General features: G+C 46.3%; 1 protein-coding gene across 3 annotated transcripts in view; it reads left to right on the forward strand.

The window, feature by feature from the left end:
* The window catches only part of COQ8B (coenzyme Q8B), a 30518-nt gene that overhangs the window by 1529 nt on the left and 6117 nt on the right, over positions 1-22872 (forward strand). For 2 of the 3 annotated variants that reach the window (XM_060185971.1, XM_016194693.2), the window contains exons 3-13: positions 293-412; positions 554-620; positions 6469-6546; positions 9817-9921; positions 10690-10775; positions 14069-14209; positions 14296-14377; positions 15841-15934; positions 18596-18737; positions 18855-18962; positions 21952-22017. In XM_060185971.1, the coding sequence (XP_060041954.1) occupies positions 293-412; positions 554-620; positions 6469-6546; positions 9817-9921; positions 10690-10775; positions 14069-14209; positions 14296-14377; positions 15841-15934; positions 18596-18737; positions 18855-18962; positions 21952-22017 (1089 nt within the window). The remainder of the gene's footprint in view (positions 1-292; positions 413-553; positions 621-6468; positions 6547-9816; positions 9922-10689; positions 10776-14068; positions 14210-14295; positions 14378-15840; positions 15935-18595; positions 18738-18854; positions 18963-21951; positions 22018-22872) is intronic. The other variant, XM_060185972.1, reaches the window with a different exon arrangement.

Consider the following 22872-nt stretch of genomic DNA (forward strand, 5'->3'; position numbering starts at 1 on the left):
CGCAACAAAGCACAAGGACCAGACTAAGGATGCCGGTTCCAGCCCCCAGCTCCCCACCTGCAGGGGAGTTGCTTCACAGGCAGTGAAGCAGGTCTGCAGGTGTCTATCTTTCTCTCCCCCTCTCTGTCTTCCCCTCTTCTCTCTATTTCTCTGTCCTATCTAATGACGACGACATCAATAACAACTATAACTACAATAAAAAAACAAGGGCAACAAAAGGAAATAAATAAATAATTATTTAAAAAAATATTCCAAGTCTTCCACTCCTTACCAGCGTCTGCTTCTCTTGCAGGGCCCATGTGGATGTTCTTGGGCCCACAAGCTTCATCAGGATGGGCCTGGCAGAGGACTGGGTGAAGAGGACATTCGCAGGGCACGGGAGGCCCGGCTCAGGAAGGCACCCAGACCTCAGGTATCATCCATATGGCTACATGCATCCCGTCAAGACATCTGGCCCCCCTCACTTTGAGGCAGGGTGTGGCAGTTGGATGGTTGGACTCCTTGGGTGCTATGCACAACATTCCCAGGTGCAGACTTTCTCCCCATTTCCCAGCTGAGTGACCGCTCTCGTGAACGCAAGGTGCCCGCCTCCCGCATCAACCGTCTGGCCAACTTTGGGGGTAGGTGTGACTGGGAGATTGTGACCTAGCTCAGAGGAAGCACCATGGACAGAGTGGAGCAGAGGAGTTGGTGAATCAGAGACAGAGGAGGAACAGATGGGACGGGAACAAAGACAGAGACCTGCAAAAGGAAGAGAAATAGAGAAGAGAACAGAGCGTTTATTGAGAACATGGAGTGTACAAAGAACCATAACACATAACCTCTTTGGACTGGATCCATGAGTGTTCATTCCCATCCTTTGAATGAGGAAATGGAAGGGTCCGGAGGGGAAGTGACTTGACCCCTGGTGATGTAACAGGAGAGTTCATTCAATCTGCATTTAATGGTTCTGTGGATTGCAACCAGTGCTAACATGAAGCAAGTCCTTGTGCACTGTAATGTGTACACTTAGTCAGGTGCACCACTACCTGGCCCCTCTCTGCTTCTTTTTCTTTTTTTCTCCTTTTTGTCTTTTCTTTCTTTCCTTTTTGTTGCCCTTGTTTCCATTGTTGTTGTAGTTATTACTATTGTTGATGTTGTTGTTGGGTAGGACAGAGAAATGGAGAGGGGAGGGGAAGACAGAGAGGGGGGCGAGAAAGACAGACACCTGCAGACCTGCTTCACCGCCTGTGAAGCGACTCCCTTGTAGGTGGGGAGCCCAGGGATAGAACCGGGATCCTTGCGCTGGTCCTTGTGCTTTGTGCCACGTGCGCTTAACTTACTGCACTACCCTACCGCCCGATGACTCCCCCCTCTGCTTCTTTTGATGTTTTCTTTCTGGCTTTGATTTCCTCTGCCTTGGGTAGGGGTAGATAGCATAATGGTTATGCAAAGAGACTCTCATGCCTAAGGCTCCCAAGCCCCAGGTTCAATCCCCTGCACCACCAGAAGCCAGAGCTGCTAATCAGTGCTCTGGTTAAACAAACAAACAAAATTCTCTGCCTTTTTGTCCCTATAAACATCTTGATTTTCTCTCCTTTTTTTTATTGTTATGGTTATTGTTGTTGTTATTGATGTCATCATTGTTAGATAGGATAGAGAGAAATGGAGAGAGGAGGGGACGACAGAGGGGGAGAGAAAGATAGACACCTGCAGACCTGTTTCACCGCCTGTGAAGCGACTCCCCTGCAGGTGGGGAGCTGGGGGCTCGCACCGGGATCCTTAGCCAGTCCTTGTGCTTCGCACCATGTGCGCTTAACCCGCTGTGCTACCACTCGACTTCCTTGATTTTCTCTTTTACCATCTCTGTAAGTAATCATAGCTGGCATTTTTGGAGCGTGTCCAGTAAGCCAGGAACCATTCCCTGTGTTTCCTATGCATGAACTTGTTTTGTCCTCACATTTATTATTTTTTTTTTAGAAATATTTATTTATTTCCTTTTGTCACCCTTGTTTTATTGTTATAGTTATTGTTGTTGTTATTGATGTCATTGTTGTTGGATAGGACAGAGAGAAACGGAGAGAGGAGGGGAAGACAGAGACGGGGAGAGAAAGAGAGACACCTGCAGACCTGCTTCACCGCCTGTGAAGCGACTCCCCTGCAGGTGGGGAGCCAGGGAATCGAACCGGGATCCTTATGTCGGTCCTTGTGCTTTGCACCACGTGTGCTGAACCCGCTGTGCCACCGCCCGGCTCCCTTGTCCTCACATTTAATGAGCTAAATTTTACAGAAAAAAACCCCTGCAGTTTACTGAAAAGGAAATCAAAGCTCAGAGAAGTAACTCATCTAGGATCACAAAGTGAGGACATAGTGTCAAAGCTAAATGAATGTACTTGGCTTCCTCTTTTTTTTTTTTTTTTTTTAATTTACTTATTCTTGAGAAAGATAGGAGGAGAGAGAGAAAGAATCAGACATCACTCTAGTACATGTGCTACCAGGGATTGAACTCTCGACCTTATGCTTGAGAGTCCAATACTTTATCCTCTATGCCACCTCCTGGACCACTTAGCTTCCTCTTTATATAGTGAATCAGTAACTTAACCTTGAACCATAATCCACGGTAAAGAAAGACATTTGCATTATCACCAGCAGAGACATATGTGTAAATGGTTTCATGAAGCAAGATATTCCCTTATACTACAGGTGTACTCATATTTTTCATTTGATTCTTTTTTATTTTTACTTTTTATTTATTTTCCCCTTTGTTGCCCCTGTTGTCTTTTTATTATTGTTGTAGTTATTGTTGTTGTTATTGATGTCGTCCATGTTAGATAGGACAGAGAGAAATAGAGACAGGAGAGGAAGACAGAGAGGGAGAGAGAAAGATAGACACCTGTAGACCTGCTTCACCGCTTGTGAAGCTACTCCCCTGCAGGTGGGGAGCCAGGGGCTCGAAACAGGATCCTTAAGGCGGTCCTTGCGCTTGGTGCCGTGTATGCTTAACTTGCTGCGCTACCTCATGACTCCCTACTTTTTATTTTTTACAGAGAGAGAGAGAGAAAGATAGACATCATGGCACCAAAGTAACCTCTAATGAGGTAGAGGCCAAGCTCGAACCTGGGTCCAAGTGAGCTATTTTGCTGACTCTTAATTCCTTTTTTTTTTAAGTCATACAACTTTAATGTTTATATATATATATATATATATGTATATATATGTATGATTTTATTTATTTATTTATGAAGAAGATAGGAGGAGAGAGAGAAAGAATCAGACATCACTCAGGTACATGTGCTGCTGGGGATTGAACTCAGGACCTCATGCTTGAGAATCAAAGGCTTTATCCATCACACTACTTCCCGGGCCACACTAACTTTAATATTTTTAATATTTATTTTATTTGATAGAACAAAAAGAAATTGAGAGAGGGGAGGGAAATAGGAAGGGGGAAAAGAGAGGGGAGTAGGCATATCTGCAACGTTGCTTTACTACTCACGAAACTTCCCCCACCATAGGTGGGAACTGGAGGCCTGAGCCAGAGTCCTTGAGCATAGGGATGTGTGCACTCAACTCTATCCAATAATAACAAATAAAAATAAATTAAAAGGCGATCGGGTGGTAGTGCAACTATCACGGGTTAAATACATGTGGGCAAAGCGCAAAGACCAGCGTAAGGATCCCTGTTCGATCCCCTGGCTCCCCACCTGCAGGGTAGTTGCTTCACAAGTGGTGAAGCAGGTCTGCAGGTGTCTATCTTTCTCTCCCCCTCTCTGTCTTCCCCTTCTCTCTCCATTTCTCTCTGTCCTATCCAACAACAACAACATCAATAACAGCAACGATAACTACAGCAATAAAGCAACAAGGGCAACAAAAGGAAATAAGTAAATATAAATAACAAAAAAAAAATTAATTAAAAAAAGAGAGAGAGGTCCGGGAGGTGGTGCATTGGTTAAAACGTTGTTGGTTTGCTCAAGCATGAGGTCCTTAGTTCAGTCCCTGGCAGCACACGTACCAGAGTGATGCATGCTTCTTTCTCTCTCTCCTATCCCTCTCATTAGTAAATAAAATGTTAAAAAGAGAGAGAGAGAAAGAGGCCAAGACATGTACCACGAGGAGGCATGGGGAAAGAGGGACAGAGAAACAGGAGTCACAGGAGGACAGAGAAAACTGGAGGGATCTCTTAAGGACCTTACCTTTAGCACTGTACATATTAGAATCACCTGCAGTGTTAGAAAATGGGACTTCTCTGACCTGGATATTGTATTTATGATACAAAAGCAACTTATAGGACTCAAGCATGTAGCCAAGGGAGACAGAAGCTTTAGAAAGAGAGCAGCTGAGAGCTCAGCCTGTTAAGCGTACCAATTTGCATGCCTGAGGCCCCAGAGGCTGCAGATTCTGTCCCAATTTGACCTCTAGCTAGAGATAAGCAGTGCTCTGGATCTCTCTCATAATCAGTTAATTTGCTTTTTTTTTTTTTTTTTGCCTCTAGGGTTATTCCTTGGGCTCAGTGCCTGCACCATGAACCCACTGCTCCTGGAGGCCTTTTTTTTCCCCCTTTTGTTGCCCTTGTTGTGGTTATTATTGTTATTGCTGATGTCATTCATTGTTGGATAGGACAGAGAGAAATGGAGAGAGGAGGGGGAAGACAGAGAGGAGGAGAGAAAGAGAGACACTTGCAGACTTGCTTCACTACTAGTGAAGTGACTTCCCTGCAGGTGGAGAGCCAAGGGCTTGAACTGGGATACGCTGTGCTCCTGCCCGACTCCCTCTGTTTTTAAATTCTTTTTTTAAAATTATTATCTATTTATTTTATAGAGACAGCAAGAAATCAAGAGGGAAGGGGGGGATAGAGAGGGAGAGATAGACACCTGCAACACTGCTTTACCACTCGCAAAATTTTCCCCCTGTAGGTTGGGACTTGGGACTTGAACCTGGGTCCTTGCTTATTGTAACATGTGCGCTCAACCAGGTGTGCCACCACCTGGCCCCTCTCTTTTCTCTCTTCCTCCTTCTTTCTCTCTCTCTCTTTTTACCAGAGCACTACTCAGCTCTGGTTTATGGTCTTGTAGGGGATTGAGCCTGGGACTTTGGACCCTCAGGCATGAAAGTCTCTTTGCATAACTATTATGCTATTTACTCCCGCCCTCTCATTCTATATAAAAAAGGGGGGTCGGAAGGTAGATAGCATAATGGTTATGCTAAGAGACCAAAGTCCCAGGTTCAATCCCCCCACACCACCATAAGCCAGAGTTGAGCAGTGTTCTGGTTAAAAAAAAAAAAAAAAAAGCTACCAGAAGTGGTGAGGTCATGCAGGTACCAAGCTCCATTAGTAACCCTGGTGATAGGAGCTGAGAGGTGGTTCACCTGGTTGAGCACACATGTTTCTGTGCACAAGGATCTGGGTTCAAGCTCCTGGTCCCTACCTTCAGGGAAAGAGCTTCATGAGTGGTGAAGCAGGGCTGCAGGTCTCTCTCTCTCTCTTATCAGGGTAGGATTTGTGGTGGTGCAGATTGAATTTGAGTCTATGGACCCTCAGGCATAAGAGTTTGTTTGTATCACCATTATATTATCTCCTCCACTCTCCCTCTATATCCCCCTTCAGCAGTTTCTTTTTTTTTTTTTTTTTTTCCTTCAGCAGTTTCTTTCTCTCTTTTTCTTTTGCCTCCAGAGGGGCTTGTGCTGGCACTATGAATCCACTGCTCCTGGAGGCCATTTTTCCTTTTTTTTTTTTTTTTTAAATTTTCGCTCCCTCCCTTGTTGCCCTTTTTTATAAAAAATTATTATTGTTGTTGTAGTTAGTATTGTTATTGTTGTCATTGTTGTTGGATAGGACAGAGAGAAATGGAGAGAGGAGGAGGAGATGGGGAGAGAAAGATAGACACCTGCAGACCTGCTTCACTGCCTGTGAAGCGATTCCCCTCAGGTGGGGAGCCGGGGGCTTGAACCAGAATTCTTACGTCGGTCCTTGCACTTGGCACCATGTGTGCTTAACCCACTGCGCTACTGCCCAGTCCCCCATTTTTTTCATTTTATTGGATAGGCCAGAGAGAAGTTGAGAGAGAAGGGGGAGGTAGAGAGGAAGAGAGAAAGATAGATGCCTGCAGACCTGCTTCACTGCTCTGAAGCGGGCCCCTATAGTTGCCCTTAATACTATGTGCCCTTAACCCAGTGCATCACCACCCACTCCTCACAAACACCCCCCCCCCAGTTTCTCTATCTCTTGCCAATAAAAAATGAGAGGGGGAAGAATAATCCTGGTGGCAAATAATGTCAACCATGACAACAATAAAAATAACTAACTTCACCTAGAAGGGAACCCCAAGCAGGGAGAGATTGAGTGGGAAATAGAGATGTGGACAGACGCAGGTAATTTAACAGGGCTGGGAGACTGGTGTGCTTGCAGTGAGGTGGAGCATGGAGAGGGTGTGGGGGAGAAGGCCATGGGCGGGCAGGCAGACACTGAGGCTTCTCCCCCTTTTTTTCCAGGACTTGCTGTGGGCTTGGGGCTGGGAGCGCTGGCAGAGCTAGCCAAGAAGTCCCTGCCTGGAGGACAGATACAATCAGGTGAGTGACCCACACTGTCCAGGCTCAGTGACCTGAGGCAAGTGACGGCACTTGATGAGTCCCAATCAATTGAATGTATATATATATTAAAATGAAATTAAAAATATATTTATTCCCTTTTGTTGCTCTTGCTGTTTTATTGTTGTAGGTTGTTACTGATGTCATCACCTGCAGGGGAGTCACTTCACAGGCGGTGAAGCAGGTCTGCAGGTGTCTACCTTTCTCTCTTCCTCTGTCTTCACCTTCTCTCTCCATTTCTCTCTTTCCTATCCAACAACGATGACAACAATAATAATAACTACAACAATAAAACAACAAGGGCAACAAAAGAGAATAAATAAATTAATAAATATTTTTTTTAAATGGAGAACAGATTAAGAAAATGTGCTGTACATAATGGTTATGCAAAGAAACTTTCCTGCCTGAGGCTCCAAGATCTCAGGTTCAGTTCTCCACACCACCATAAGCCAGAGCTGAGCAGTACTCTGGAAAAAAAAGAAAGAAAGGAAGGAAGGAAGAAAATATGCTGTATTCATACAAGTGTGTTACATCCATACTTGACCATAAAGGGAAGGAAGTACTGAGCTGTGTTGCCATATGGGTCAATGCTGACAGTGTTGTCCTTGGTGACGGCAGCCCCACAGGCAGCTTTCACACGCTGTGTGATCCCATTTGTATGGAATGTTCAGAATAGTGAGATCTTGAGACAGAAAGATGAGTGGTTTCCAGGACTGGGGGTGGGGGAGCATCTGGGGGACCGGAAGTAGATGAGTATGAGGCTGCTTCTTGGGATGATGGAAGTGTTCTAAAGTTGATTATGGTGAGAGTAGCACTATTTTTTTGTTTGTGACTTTTTTTCCCAAAAAAGAACTGTATGTGTTTGAGTCTGCATTTGAACATCCTTTACATGGGGGGAACTTAATAGAAGGATTAAGGCTATTAAAAACATTGAATGAGGACCCCCCCAAAAATGTTTAAGTGAGTTATACTTACAGAGATTTACAAGATTAAAGCTGAGAAATTATTATCTTTTTACAGACTGCCTTTTAAAAATTTTATGTATTGGGAGTCGGGCGGTAGTGCAGCAGCAGGTTAAGCGCAGGTGGCGCAAAGCACAAGGACTGGAGTTAAGGATCCCCACCTGCAGGGTAGTTGCTTCACAAGTCTTTCCCCCTCTCTGTCTTCCCCTCCTTGCTCCATTTCTCTCTGTTGTATCCAAAAACGACGGCATCAATAACAACAATAATAACTACAACAATAAAAAACATGGGCAACAAAAGGGAATAAATAAATAAGTAAATAAAATAAAAAAATGTATGTTATTTCATGAGATATAAATATAGTGAGAAAGATACAAAAAGTGATAGAGGTAAGAGCACTGCTCAGCTCTGGCTCATGGTGGTGCTGGGCATTCAACCTGGGACCCTGGAGCCTCAGGTATGAGAGTCTTTTGTGCAACTGTAATGCTATCTCCCCAGTCTGTTGTCTTATTGAATTAGTCAGGTTTACTTATTAATGAGAGAGACGGGGCGAGGAACCAGAGCATCACTCTGGCATGTGTGATGCCAGGGATCAAATTCAGGATCTCATGCTTGAGAGTCTCACTTTGTCCATTGTACCACCTCCTGGGCCTCTAAAGCTTTGGTCTCTGAAGCATGGGTATAGGTATTACTTTAGAATCTTCCCAACTGTTTTCTTTTGCTTTTTAAATATCTTATTACTTTATTAGTGAGAAAGATAGGAGGAGAGAGAGAAAGAATCAGACATCACTTTGGTATATGTGCTGCCGGGGATTGAACTTGGGTCCTCATGCTTGAGAGTCCATTGCCTTACCACTGCATTACCTCTCAGACCATCCTACTGTTCTCTTTGTATGAGAATTTTAAAAAAATGTTTTTTTAATTTTAATTTTTAAAAAATATTTATTTTCCTTTTTGTTGCCCTTGTTTTTTATTGTTGTTGTAGTTATTATTGTTGTTGATGTCGTCATTGTTGGATAGGACAGAGAGAAATGGAGAGAGGAGGGGAAGACAGAGAGAGGGGAGAGAAAGACAGACACCTGCAGACCTGCTTCACTGCCTGTGAAGTGACTCCCCTGCAGGTGGGGAGCCAGGGGCTCGAACCGGGCTCTTTCCACTGGTCCTTGGGCTTTACGCCACGTGTGTTTAACCCACTGCGCTACCGCTCGACTCCCTGTTTTTGTTTTTTTTAACCAGAGCACTGGTCAGTTCTGGCTTATGGTGGTGCAGGATTGAACCTGGAGCTTTGGGGCCTCAGACATGAGAATCTGTTTGCATAACCATTGTGCTATCTACCCTCTGCCTTTATTTTATTTATTTATTTTTCCTCCAGGGTTATTGCTGGGGCTTGGTGCCTACACCACAAACCCACTGCTCCTGGAGGCTATTTTTTTCACTTTTGTTGCCCTTGTTGTGTTTATTATTGTTGTTATTGGTGTCGTTGTATAGGGCAGAGAGAAATGGAGAGAGGAGGGGAAGACAGAAAGGGAGAGAAAGATAGACACCTGCAGGCCTGCTTCACCACTTGTAAATCGACCCTCCCCCCTGCAGTAGGAAGCCGGGGGCTCGAACCTGGGTCCTTACTCTGGTCCTTGAGCTTGGTGCCATGTGCATTTAACTGCTGCGCTACCGCCCTACCCTACTCCCTTTAATTGATTTTTTTTTCCCTCCAGGGTTATTGCTGGGCTCAGTGCCTGCACCATGAATCCACCACTCCTGGAGGCCATTTTTCCCCCTTTTTGTTGCCCTAGTTGTTGCAGCCTCGTTGCGGTTATTATTGCCATTGTTGACGTTGCTTTGTTGTTGTATAGGACAGAGAGAAATGGAGAGAGGAGGGGAAGACAGAGAGAGAGGGGAGAGAAAGATAGACACCTGCAGACCTGCTTCACCACCCGTGAAGCGACTCCCTTGCAGGTGGGGAGCCGGGGGCTCGAACCGGGATCCTTACGCCGGTCCCTGCGCTTTGCGCCACGTGCGCTTAACCCACTGCGCCACCGCCCGACTCCCCCTTTAATTTTTAATTAATGGAGAGGACCAGAGCTTCACTCCAGTGGTTGCCATGCCAAGGATCAAACTCAGGACTTCAAACTTGGGAGTCCAACACTTTATCTCACCATTCTATCTCCCAGGCCAATAAACAGCATCTTTAAAAATATGCCAGTGTGTATGCAGTGGTGTTATAACGGTTATGTCTTTTCTGGCTGGAATACTAATGATTTTTCTCTCCTCTGCATTGGTGGCATCCGGCCAGCTTCCAGCCCGTTCCTGTCAGAAGCCAACGCCGAGCGGATTGTGCAGACCTTGTGTACAGTGCGGGGGGCCGCCCTTAAGGTCGGCCAGATGCTCAGCATCCAGGGTACAGCATGCCCGTCGTCTCCTGCCCCCTGATCTCACTCCCATCTCCCCCGCCCACCCGCCCAGCGGTTCCAGACCCACTGCACATACTCCTGGGTGGCTGGTGAAATAGTTCACTTGGATAGTGCACTGCTATGCTATGTACATGACCCAGGTTCGAGCCAAGGCCCCATCACATTGAAGGAAGCTTGGGTACTGTGGTGTCTCTCTCTTTGCCATCTCTGTCTCTGTCTTAAAAAGAGAGGGAAAAGGGGGTTGGTAGGCAGTGATTCACCCAGTTGAGCATACACGTTACAATGGGCAAGGACTCGTGTTCAAGACCCCCACTTGGGAGGGAGGAAGCTTCACAAATATTGAAGTGAAGCAATGCTGCAAGTGTCTCTCTTTATTTTATTTTACTTTATTTTAATTTTTATTTATTTTTGCCACCAGGGCAGAGAGACATGAAGAGAGGAGGGGAAGATAGAGAGGGGGAGAGAAAGACACCTGCAAACCTGCTTCATCACTTGTGAAGCGACCCCCCTCTAACCGGGATCCATAAACTGGTCTGTTGCGCATGGCACCATATGTGCTTAACCAGCTGCGCTACCACTCCACCCCCAAGTGTCTCTCTATATCCTCTTTTCTCTCAGTTTCTCTCCAACAATAGTAAATAAATAAATTAATTAAATAAATAAATAGAAGTGGGATGGAGAAGAAAAAATAGACAAAAACCAGACAGTTATTTCCTGTTCCCTCAGTGTGCCCCTCTCTCCTGCTTCTTCTCTAGACAATAACCTCATCAGCCCCCAGCTGCAACGCATCTTCGAGCGTGTCCGTCAGAGCGCAGACTTCATGCCACGGTGGCAGATGCTGGTAAGTGCCCGCCAGGAAGATGCTCCGCCTCCCTGCCTCACTCCCTGCCTCAGCTTCTTAGGCTGTAAACTAGGGAGCCCCTCATAGAACTGTTCATCCCAGGAGTGCGTGGTGCAGGGAGCTCAGTGCTGCCCCCTGCAGTCTGAGAGTCAACCTTCGTGCCATGAGTCTGGGAGTGCAGAGACAGACCTTATGAGTTTGGACCCTGGCCCTGCCAGAGAGCTCTCTGCCTGTGTGAGCTCAGCGGTTGGGACAGCAGAGATTGGGCTCACCCAATCTGTAGGCTGGCCTGTGTCACAGCGTGTGACGCACTCAGGGCGGCCCCTGCTACCCCACAAGCTGCATGCAGGCTGGAGCTATTGTCATCCCTGGCTTTTTAATTAAAGGCAAGTGTGTCCGTAAATAGGTTGGCACTGTGCCCGGCGCTGGGCCAGTGCCCAGGACATGAGCTGTTTTTCTAATAAGTGGGTGAGGATGTGGGATCTGGGAGCCAGCCGCCTGCCTGCCTACCTTCTGATCTCTGTTCTGCTCACTGGACATGTGAACCAGCTGAAAGACAGACAGACAGACACACCCCTTCAAACAGGCTCTGGTCTCCAGGAAGATGTTCTGAAGTTTGTAAGTTAGGTTTGTGCTCTTTATGATTTTTTTCTTTTCTTTCTCAGTTTCTCTCTCTCTCTTTCTCTCTCTCCTCCCCCCACCCCTTTTAAGACCAGAGCACTACTCAGCTCTGGTTTATACTCATGCTGGGGATTGAACCTGAGAGCCACAGGCGTGAGAGTCTTTTGCAGAACTATTATGCTATCTCCTCAGCCCCAGTTTTCTTTTTTTCCTTCAGAGCACTGTACAGCTCCTCTGGCTTATGGTGGTGCTGGGGACTGAGCCTGGTTTTTGAGCCTTAAGCACAAAAGTTTTTTTTTTTTTAAATATTTATTCCCTTTTGTTGCCCTTGTTGTTTTATGTTGTAGTTATCGATGTTGTTATTGTTGGATAGGACAAAGAGAAATGGAGAGAGGAGGGGAAGACAGAGAGGGAGAGAGAAATATGGATACCTGCAGACCTGCTTCACCACTTGTGAAACAACTCCCCTGCAGGTGGGGAGCCAGGGGCTTGAACCAGGATCCTTATGCCGGTTCTTGTGCTTTGCACCACGTGCGCTTAACCCACTGCACTTAACCTGCTGTGCTACCACCCGACTCCCTTCTTTTTCTATTTTTTTCCTTTCTTCTTTCTTCTTTCTCCCTTTCTCTCTCTCTCTTTTTGCCTCCAGGGTTATTGCTGCAGCTGGGTGCCAAATCCACTGCTCCTGGAGGCTATTTTTTCCCTTTTGTTGCCCTTGTTTATTGTTATTAGTGTTGTCGTTGTTGGATAGCACAGAGAGAAATGGAGAGAGGAGGGGAAGACCAAAGGCAGAGAGGAAGAGAGAAAGACAGACACCTAATAGACCTACTTCACCGCCTGTGAAGTGACCCCCCCATCCCCATAGGTGGGGAGCTAGGGCTTGAACCAGGATCCTTACACCAGTCTTTGTGCTTTGTGCCGATGTGTGCTTAACCCGCTGCACTACCACCCGGACCCCTCTGCCTCTCTCCCTTTCCTTTCCTTTCCTTTCCTTTCCTTTCCTTTCCTTTCCTTTCCTTTCCTTTCCTTTCCTTTCCTTTCTTTCTTTCCTTCTTTCTTTTACCAGACCCCTGCTCAGCTTTGGAATGTGGTGTTGCCAGGGATAGAGCCTAGGATTTTGCAGTCTCAGTCTTGAGAGCTTCTATGCATAATCAGTGTGTTGTCCCCTAACCCCCAGGGTGACTTTCTCTACTTTTTTTCATTCAGACAGAGAGGGAGAGACTCCGCAGTCCCTTTCCTTCACATGGTGCCAGGCCTCGGGCTTGGGCTGTACGCATAGCAAGGTGCATGTCCTGCCTGGTGAGCTCTCTCTGCAGCCCCTTTGTCACACTTTTCCTTTTTCTTTCTTTATTTTTTGAGAATGATGCAATTTATGAGTATTAACCGAGAACTGTTAGCAATCTTTTTTTTTTTTTTTTCTTTTACTAGAGCACTGCTCAGCTCTGGCTTATGGAGTTGAGGAGGATTGAACCTGGGACTTGAGAGCCTCAGGCATGAAAGTCTCTTTGCATAACCATTATGCTATACCCTCACCCTTTTTTTTTTTTTTTTTTTTTTTTTTTACCCCATGGTGTTTGGAAGTGAACTCATGCTCTGATTATGTGTGACATCCGAGTGGCTCCATGGAACATTTTTTTAAAAAAAATATTTATTTATTCATGAGAAAGATAGGCAGAGAGAGAAAGAACCAGACATCACTCTGGTACATGTGCTGTTGGGGATTGAACTCAGGATCTCATGGTTGAGAATCCACTGTGCCACCTCCAAGACCACATCCATAGGATTATTATTATTATTATTATTTTGCCTCCAGGGTTATTGCTGGGGCTCTGCCTGCACTACGAATCCACTATTTTTTCCCGATTGTTGCCCTTTTTTATTGTGGTTGTTGTTGTTATTATTATTGTCATTGCTGTCGTTGTTAGTGGATAGGACAGAGAGAAATGGAGAGAGGAGGAGAAAAAGATAGATACCTGCAAATTGTAAAGCGACCCACCTGCAGGTGGGGGCTCGAACCGGGATCCTTATGCTGGTCCTTGAGCTTCACGCCTGTTAGTCTACTTCTAAATTCTGCTTCTAAGACCCCTTCTGTTGCATTGCTTGTGGTCTATTTACATCATCGTTTTGTTCGCACTGGTTTAATCCCCACTGGTTAGCGCGCTTTTTCCTTCTCCCTACCCCCTATCCTACATACTTCCTCTTCTTGACACTTCCGCCTCAGGAGATATATATATAGGACAGGATTGTGATTAGAGATAGCTAGCTTGCACTGCATCCCCGCTCGTCAATAAAGATCCAACTGCGAGTCCCCTGGTCATCTCTCTCTCGCCCGTGAAGCTAGCCTGGCAACTGGCGGCCCAAACTGAGACTGGCACACGCCAAGTGCACTTAACCCACTGTGCTACCGCCAGACCCCATCCATGAGACTTTTATTCTGCATCAGTGAGTGGGCAAGAGAGAGAGAAAGAGAGGGAGAGAAAGAAAGGGACTCCAAACCTTTGCTCTACCGTTTGGTGCTGTCCATGGTGCTTCCAAGTAGAGCCTGTGATTGAACCAAGGGTCTGACATTCTGCCACTTGAAACATTTCCCTAGCTGCCACAATACTCAGCCCAGGGGGTGCCCTTAGCTGCCTGTCACCCCGACAGTGATAGTTCACAATTGCTCTCCACAGAGAGTCCTGGAAGAGGAACTTGGCAGGGACTGGCAGACCAAGGTGGCCTCCCTGGAGGAGATACCCTTTGCCGCTGCCTCCATTGGGCAGGTGCACCAGGGTGTGCTGCAGGACGGAACAGAAGTGGCTGTGAAGATCCAGGTGAAGGGGAGGCAGGATGGGGTAGGGTGGGGTGGGTATGTCCTTCGAGCCCAGCAGAGTGACTCTCACCCCCCTCTCTCTGGCAGTACCCAGGCGTGGCACAGAGCATCCAAAGTGACGTGCAGAACCTGCTGGCGGTGCTCCAGATGAGTGTGGCCCTGCCTGAGGGTGAGCAACCCCCCACATCTGCTGGAGGGAGACCCTGAAGAAAGTGGGGCTCTGGGAAAGGGGGACAATAGCTAGGTCAGAGCATGTCTTTATGTGTATGGAGAGGGCGTGAAAGTGTTAGTCTGCCTGCTTGAGACACAGCTGGGAGACTCCAGAGAGGTGACCATGTAAAAGAGGAACTTGAGGGCCTGGGGAAGTAACCCAGTGGTTCTTCGAAAGACTCTTATGCCTGAGACCCTGAGATCCCAGGTTCAGTCCCTAGCACCACCATAAGCCAGAGCTGAATAGGGCTCTGGTAAAAAGCAAACAAGCAAACAATAACAAACAACCCACAAATAAACCAGGATAAGGAGATAATGTAATAGTTATACAAAAACGACTTTCATGGTCCGTAAGATGGCACAGTGGATAAAGCATTGGATTCTCAACCATGAAGTCCCGAGTTCAATCCCCGGCAGCACACATATACCAGAGAGACGTTTGGTTCTTACTCTCTCTCTCCTATCTTTCTCATGAATGAATAAATAAATTCTTAAAAAAAAAAAAGCTTTTATGCTTTTTATGCCAAGGTTCAATCCCTGGCACCACTGTAAACCAGAGCTGTGAGCTGTGCTCTGATAAAAGAAAACACACCAAAAACAGAGTTGGGCGGTAGCGCGATGGGTTAAGCACACATGGTGCAAAGCACAAAGACCGGTGTAAGGATCCTGGTTCAAGCCCCCGGCTCCCCACCTGCAGGGGAGTCGCTTCACAAGCAGTGAAGCAGGTCTGCAGGTGTCTATCTTTCTCTCCCCCTCTCTGTCTACCCCCTCCTCTCTCCATTTCTCTCTGTCCTATCCAACAACGATGACAACAACAATAACAACAATAATAACTACAACAACAATAAAAAGACAGCAAGGCCAACAAAAGGGAAAATAAATAAATAAATAAATAAATAAACAAAAATCAAATTCTGACAGAAACATAGATAGATACCCAGCCTGGGAATCTTGAAGTAGATGCAGAGAGGTTGTGCAGTGCAGGGCCTGTAGGTGTTAAAAAGCTGTGTGTACCTCTCTGTGTGTGTGTGTGTGTGTGTGTGTGTGTGTGTGAGAGAGAGAGAGAGAGAGAGAGAGAGAGATAGGGGTGGCAGGCATGGAAGTGTGATACCAAGGCTTTCTGAAATCAGCACAAGAGAATAGGAGAGGCAGTCTAAGGTTTATGTGAGACTGAAAGGGATATGTGAGGCCCAGGCTGAGAGGGAGGGAGGGAGGCTTCAGAAGAGGCCACAGTCATGGGGAGAATGAGGGGAAGTGTCTATTCAAACAGTGAGGACAAAAGACAGGAAACTGAAGGGGGGGGGGAGACACAGAGAGAGACAGTGAGAGTCTCCATTAGGCAGGAAGATCCACTACCATGTGAGAGAGGGAACCTTGGGGGACCTCCCTGGCTGACTCTATCTGATCCATTCCTCCCCTCAGGCCTGTTTGCGGAGCAGAGCCTGCAGGCCCTGCAGCAGGAGCTTGCCTGCGAGTGTGACTATCAGCGTGAGGCAGCTTGTGCCCAGAACTTCAGGTAAGCTGAACCCCCCCTCCCCTCCCAGCCTGTGCGAAGTGGGGGTGGGGAGAGATGGGAGTGCCTCTGACAATGGCAGCCCTGGATTGGGACTGAGAAACTCTCCTTTCTCTCTCTCTCTATTTTAAAATATTTTATTTTATTTTAATGAATGAGTGAGATACAGAGAGAGACTAGAGCCCTCTTTAGCTCTGGTTTATGGTGGTACCGGGGACTGAACCTGGGACCTCAGAGCCTAAGGCATGAGAGTCTATTGCAGAACCATTATGCTATCTCCCCAGCCCTTGTTCTCTCCTTTTATATGGTAATAAACTCTCAGCATACTCTTTGAGCCAGGGCAGGTCACATCTTATTTATTTATTTGGGTGGTGGGGAGAGCATACACTCACAGCCTGGGCAGTGGCACAGTGGATGAGCTGTTGGACTCTCAAGCATGACATCCTGAGTTCGATCCCCAGCATCACATGTGCTGGAGTGATGCTCTGGTTCTCTCTCTTATAAATCATAAAATGAAAGGGGGCAGGGGGTGGGGCAGAAGCAGAGCACCAGTCTGGCCCATACAATGCTTAGGGATTGAATTCAGGAACTCAATACCTCATGTCTGAGAATCCTGCACCTTAGCATCTACTACACCACTGGTCACTAAGCATCAGACATTTTATAAACAAGTAAAAAAATCAAATCCCAAGGGACTGAGTGGTGGCACACCTGATTGAGTGCATGTTACAATGCACAAGGACTCGGGTTCAAGTCCCCGGCCCCCACCTGGATGGAGAAAGCTTGCAAGTGGTAAAGCAATGTTGCAGGTGTCTTTCTGTCTCTCCCTCTCTATCACCCACTTCCCCTCTCAATTCTGTCTCTATCCAATAAACAAAAAGATAACAACAACAACAAAAAAATCAAGTCCCAAGTGAAAGCAGGAAGTAGGAGAGCCATAGCACTCCTGTGGAGAGACCCTTTCCTCCTCAAATGTCTCCACCCTTTAGAATAAAACACTGGGGGGTGGGGCTATAGCATAATGGTTATGTGAAATGATTCATGCCTGAGGCTCTAAAGTCCCAGGTTCTCTCCCCCACACTCCCATAAGCCAGAGCTGAGCAGTACTCTGGTAGGAAAAAAAAGAATAAAACATGGGGCGGGGGGAGGCTGGGTTGTGGCCTACTTGGTAAAGCACATACCTTACCATCATAAGGATCTGTGTTCAAACCCCTGGTTGAACACACAGGGAGAAGATTCATGAGTGGTGAAGCAGAGTTGCTGTTGTCTCTATCTCCCCTTTCCTTCTCAATTTCTCTCTGACCTATCAAATAAATGATAATGGTAATACCACCACCACCCGCTGGGCCGGTGAAATAGCTCACTTGGATAGTGTGCTGCCTTGCATGTGTACAATCCAGATTCATACAATCCAGATTTGAGCCTGGCCCCCACAGCATTGACAGAATCTTGGGTGCTGTGGTCCTTTTCATGCTCTCTCTGCCTTGCTGCCTCTCTGTCTCTATCAAATAAATAAGAGAGAATAAAACCCTTATCATTCCCCTAGCTTCTCCCTGTCTCTGCCTGTCCCCTCCAGTCCTCAAGCAGTGACCTCTCAAGTGCTTTTGCCCTGACACACTGACTGTTGGTCTGTTTGCTTGGTAGAGTGTGGATGGCAGGTGGGGCAGGCCTGGCATTGATGTTCTGCTCTGTCCACTGAAAGCACCCAGCAAAGGGATGGAGCCTTTGTTAGTTAGTGATCAGACTGATGGCCCCAAGGAGTATCGCTGAGTACTTGGAGACTCATGTGTGGAGACTGTCCTTTGGATGGACTAGTCAATAAGCCGACGAAAGAGTAGTACCCATCAAACTAAATGCAGTGAGCTCATGAAGGTGGGAGCAGCCAAAAGCCATAGGAGTATTTCAGGTCAGGGGGCCAGAAGGTGGTGCACCTGATTGAACACGTAAGTTACAATGTACAAGGGCCCAGGTTCAAGCCCCCAGTCCCCACCTGTAGGGGCAAAACCTTATGAGCAGTGAAGTAGTGAGAGCTGCAGGTCTTTCTTTCTCCCCTTTCTCTCTGTGTCTACCAAAATAAAATAAAAAATAGAACAATGGTAGGTAAACATAATGATTGTGCAAAGAGATGCCTCAGGCTCCAAGGTCCTAGGTTCAGTACCCAGCACTGTCATAAGCCAGAGCTGAGCAGTGCTCTGGTAAAAAAAAAAAAAAAAAAAAAAAAAGTAATAAATTAAATTAAAATAAGAGAGATATTTCTTTCTTTTTAATACTTTATTTATTGAGAAAGATAGGAGGAGATAGAGAGGAAGAACCAGACATCACTGGTACATGTGCTGCTGGGGACTGTACTTGGGACATCGTGCTTGAGGATTCAGTGCTTTATCCACTGCACCACCTCCGAGACCACTAAAAGAGATATTTCAGGTCAGAAAGTAACTGAGTCTCCAGAAATACAAGTTATCTGTTGAATAAGTGAGTGAGTGAGTGAGTGAGTGAGTGAGTGAGTGAGGTGTGTGAATGAGTGTGAGCACTGTTGAATGCTGGCCGCCACTGAGAGCCAGAGGAAGGCAGGACACAGACTGTTCATGGACAACTTCCCAGAGGAGGGGGCCTCAATCTGGGCATTGGGGGAAACCCCCCACTTCTGCTACTTTTTGTCCCTAGGCAGCTTTTGGCTGGTGACCCCTTTTTCCGGGTGCCTGCAGTGATCAATGAGCTGTGCACGAAACGGGTGCTGAGCATGGAGCTGGCTGGGGGGGTCCCCCTGGACCAGTGTCAGGGCCTGAGCCAAGACATCCGGAACCAGGTACCCAGATGGGCCATGGGGCAGTACGGGGGGTACAGCACCAGGGCACGGGTGGTGGTGGTAGTGGATGGTCACTCTGCCATGAGTGTCCTCCTCCGCTTCCTCCCGTCTTCCCAGATTTGCTTCCAGCTGCTGAGGCTGTGTCTGCGTGAGCTGTTCGAGTTCCGATTCATGCAGACAGACCCCAATTGGGCCAACTTCCTCTATGATGCCTCCAGCCACCAGGTGGGTTCCCTGTCATGCGTGTCATTGCTCTTGGGCCACTGATAAGGCACAACTCCATAGTGTCAGGCTGGAGCGCACCCCCTCTTTGTGTGATTCGTAGCCACCAGAGTTCACACTGGGGCTTGGTGCTGGCACTGAACCCACTGTTTCCGGCAGCCTTTTTCTTCTGCTTTCAATGATAGTTGATATGACAGTGAAATTGAGAGGGGGGAGATAGACACCTGCAGACCTGCTTCACCACTTGTTAAGCGTCCCCTCCCCTTGCAGGTGGAGAGCAGGATTCGAACCCAGATCCTTGTGTATGGTGATATGTATGCTTAACCAGATGTGCCACTAGCGCCTGTCCTTGTGGGACTCTCCAAGTGCTATGTCCTCGACTTAGCCACACTCTGCCTCCAGCAGGAGAGAAGCCATAGCAGTGCTGCGTTAGACACAGAGCTTCAGGGACTGAATGGGGAGCCCCAGGCATGCAGTTCCTCTGTTCCATCACTGATTTCCCTGGTTATGTTTTTTTTTTCCCCTAAGAGAGGAGCTGGGATGTCCTACATGTATTTCACTACTTCAGACTACTTTTTCTTTTCTTATTTCTTTTATTTATTTACTTATTTTTTCAGACTGCTTTTTCTTTAAGGGGAGAGAACTATAGCACGTCCCATATGGTACCAGGTTGTGTGCATTGTAAAGCGTGAAGCCTACTCAGTGAATTCTCGCTTCTGCCCTAATCTCTGTGTGTGTATGAATACAGACAAACATACATACATATTACTTATTGGATAGAGACAAAGAAATTGGATAGAGACAAAGAAATTGAGAGGAACATGGAAGATAGACACCTGCAGCACTGCTTCACCACTTGTGAAGCTTTCTCCCTACATTTGGGGACCAGGTCCTTGCACATTGTAACAAGTGTACTTAACCAGGTGCACTACCACCCAGTCTCTCTCTCTCTCTCTCTATATATATATATATATGTATGTTTATTGCAGACTGAGAGGTGGTACAATGGATAGTGTTGAACTCTCAGATATGAGGCCCCAAGTTCATATGTGCAAGAGTGATGTTCTAGTTCTCATTCTCTCTCCATTCTCAGTCTCTCTCTCAAATAAATAAAAGCAAGAGATATATTTATTGACACAAGAAAGAGAAGGAGAGAAAAAGAGCAAACCAGAACATCATGCAATGCTGGGAATTCAACTCAGGACCTCATGCTTTTAAGTCTTCACCTTTTTTTTTTTTTTAATTTTTATTTATAAAAAGGAAACACTGTGATCCGGGGAGGTGGCACAGTGATAAAGCTTTGGACTCTCAAGCATGAGGTCCTGAGTCCTGAGTTCGATCCCCGGCAGCACATGTGCCAGAGTGATGTCTGGTTCTTTCTCTCTCCTCCTATCTTCTTCATTAATAAATAAATTTAAAAAACAAGGAAACACTGATAAAACCATAGGATAAAAGGGGTACAACTCCACACAATTAGCACCACCAGGACTCCGTATCCCATCCCCTCTCCTAATAGCTTTCCTATTCTTTATCCCTCTGAACATGGGCATTGACAGGTCGATCCATACTCCCAGCTTGTCTCTGCCTAGTGGAGCAGGGCTCTGGGGAAGCAGGGCTCCAGGACACATTGGTGGAGTTGCCTGCCCAGGGAAGTTCGGTTGGCATCATGTTAGCATCTGGAACCTGGTGGCTGAAAAAAGAGTTAACATATAAAGCCAAACAAATTGTTGACTAATCATGAACCTAAAGGCTGGAATAGTTCAGATGAAGAATTGGGGGTTTTCGTTTTGTAGATAGCTAGAAGGCCTATTTTAGTTATAGTCCAAAGGGCCCATGACTATAGTAGGTTTTTTTTTTTCTTGAGCGTGACGTCTGATATACAGGTAGATCTAGTCTTCATCTTCTAAAGATGTTGCTCCTCCTGGTGGCACCAAGCCTGTATTTCTCACTGTAGGTTGTGATTAATAGTTCAGATGCCACTGCCTTATAGGCACACAAACATGTGGTCACCAAACACTGTATCAGACAGCAAAACCCAGAAGCAAACTCAGAGCCCATGAACCAGATAAAAGGCACTGTGACCCAGTCCTGCAGTGACGTCCTTTACACTGTGGTGACAAAATGAATGACCGAGCCAGAGCTACACAGCAGTGGAGACAAATCACAAAACCATCTTGGACACAAAAAGACAGTCATAGGGTACTGTTATAAATACCGCTTATCTGATGTTCTAAAATATGCAAACCTGTACCATATATTCTTTGGAAAAAAAGATTATTTATTTTTGCCAGAGCACTGCTTAGCTCTAGCTTATGGTGGTGTGTGTGTGTGTGGGGGGGGGGATAAGAAGATTTATTAATGAGAGAGAGAGAACCAGAGCATCACTTAGGCACATTTGATTCTGGGGATTGAACTCGGGACCTGATGCTTGAGAGTCCAATACTGCTTCCACTGTACCACCTCCCAGACTACAGTACCATACATTCTTTTTTTTTTTTCCCTCTTTATATTTTATTAGATAAGACAGAGAAATTGAGAGAGGAGGGGAAACAGAGAGGAAGTGAGGAAGATAAGATACCTGTAGATCTGCTTCACCATTTGTAAAGCTTTCCCCTGCAGGTGGGGTTGGGGGCTTGAACCCGGGTCCTTGCTCATGGTGATATGTGAGTTTAACTGGGTGTGCCACCACCCTGCCCTTGTACCATACATTTCTTTATGGGTGCATACATCCATAGAAACACACACGAGATTTTTTTTCTCCATCTTTTTATTTGTCATTAATAGTGAGTTACAATATTTTAAGATTACAATGTAAAATTCCACACCACACCCACCCTCCCACTTCCCAAAGATAGCCACTACAGTTCTCATAAGTCTTAGAAACAGTTTGCTTGCTTCTGTATACGAGGATTTCATGAAATATTAACTTCAAGAAAATGATGCCTGTGAATGTGTAGCTTCCCAGAATTCCTTTCATAGGGCTTTCTTCCAGGTGACCCTGCTGGACTTTGGGGCAAGCCGGGACTTTGGAACCGAATTCACAGACCACTACATTGAGGTGAGTCGTCCCCCCCATTCCCACCTGGGGCCTCTGAAGGCTTGAGCCCCCAGTCAGATACTGAGGGTGAGAGGAAAAACAGAAGTACCTAGAATTAAATAACAAAAGCAGTGCTCATTTGAGCAGGCCTTCTCAGACTTGAGTGTGTATGGAGGTTCCACCCCACTCTGTGCTCCTGTCTTTCTTTTCTCTCTGATTTATTCTTTATGAGATAGGAGGGTGGGGGACATAGCATAATGGTTATGTGAAGAGACTCTTGTGCCTGAGACTTTGAAGTTCCAGGTTCAGTCCCCCGTACCACCATAAGCCAGAGCTGAGCAGTGCTCTGGTAAAAAAGAAAAAAAAAAAAAAAGTGAAAATGAGATAGGAAGGGTGAGAGAGAACCAGAGTATCACTCTGGCACATGTGATGCTGGGGATTAAGCTCAAGACTTCATGCCTTGACTTGCTGAACATTCTCCTTGGCCAAAAGATGCCACGTTTCTTGAAAGTTATTTATTATTATTTTAAATCAGAGCACTGCTCAGCTCTGGCTCATGGTTGTGCTGGGGATTGAACCTGGGACTTCAGAGTCTCAGACACAAAAATATTTTGCAGGGGCTGGGTAATGATGCAGCTGGTTAAGTGCATGTATTACCATGCACAAGGACCCAGGTTCTAGCCTCTAGTCCCCACCTACGGGGGTGGGAGGGAGATTCATGAGTGGTGAAACAGGTCTGCAGGTGTCTTTCTCTCCCCCTCTCTGTCCTATCCAACAACAATAACAGCAACAATAATAATAACCACAACAACGATAAGCAAAAAGGGCAACAAAAGGGAAAAAATAACCTCCAGGAATAGTGGATTTGTGGTGCAG

This window comes from Erinaceus europaeus, chromosome 2 (assembly GCF_950295315.1).
Source record: "Erinaceus europaeus chromosome 2, mEriEur2.1, whole genome shotgun sequence".
Classification (NCBI taxonomy): domain Eukaryota; kingdom Metazoa; phylum Chordata; class Mammalia; order Eulipotyphla; family Erinaceidae; genus Erinaceus; species Erinaceus europaeus.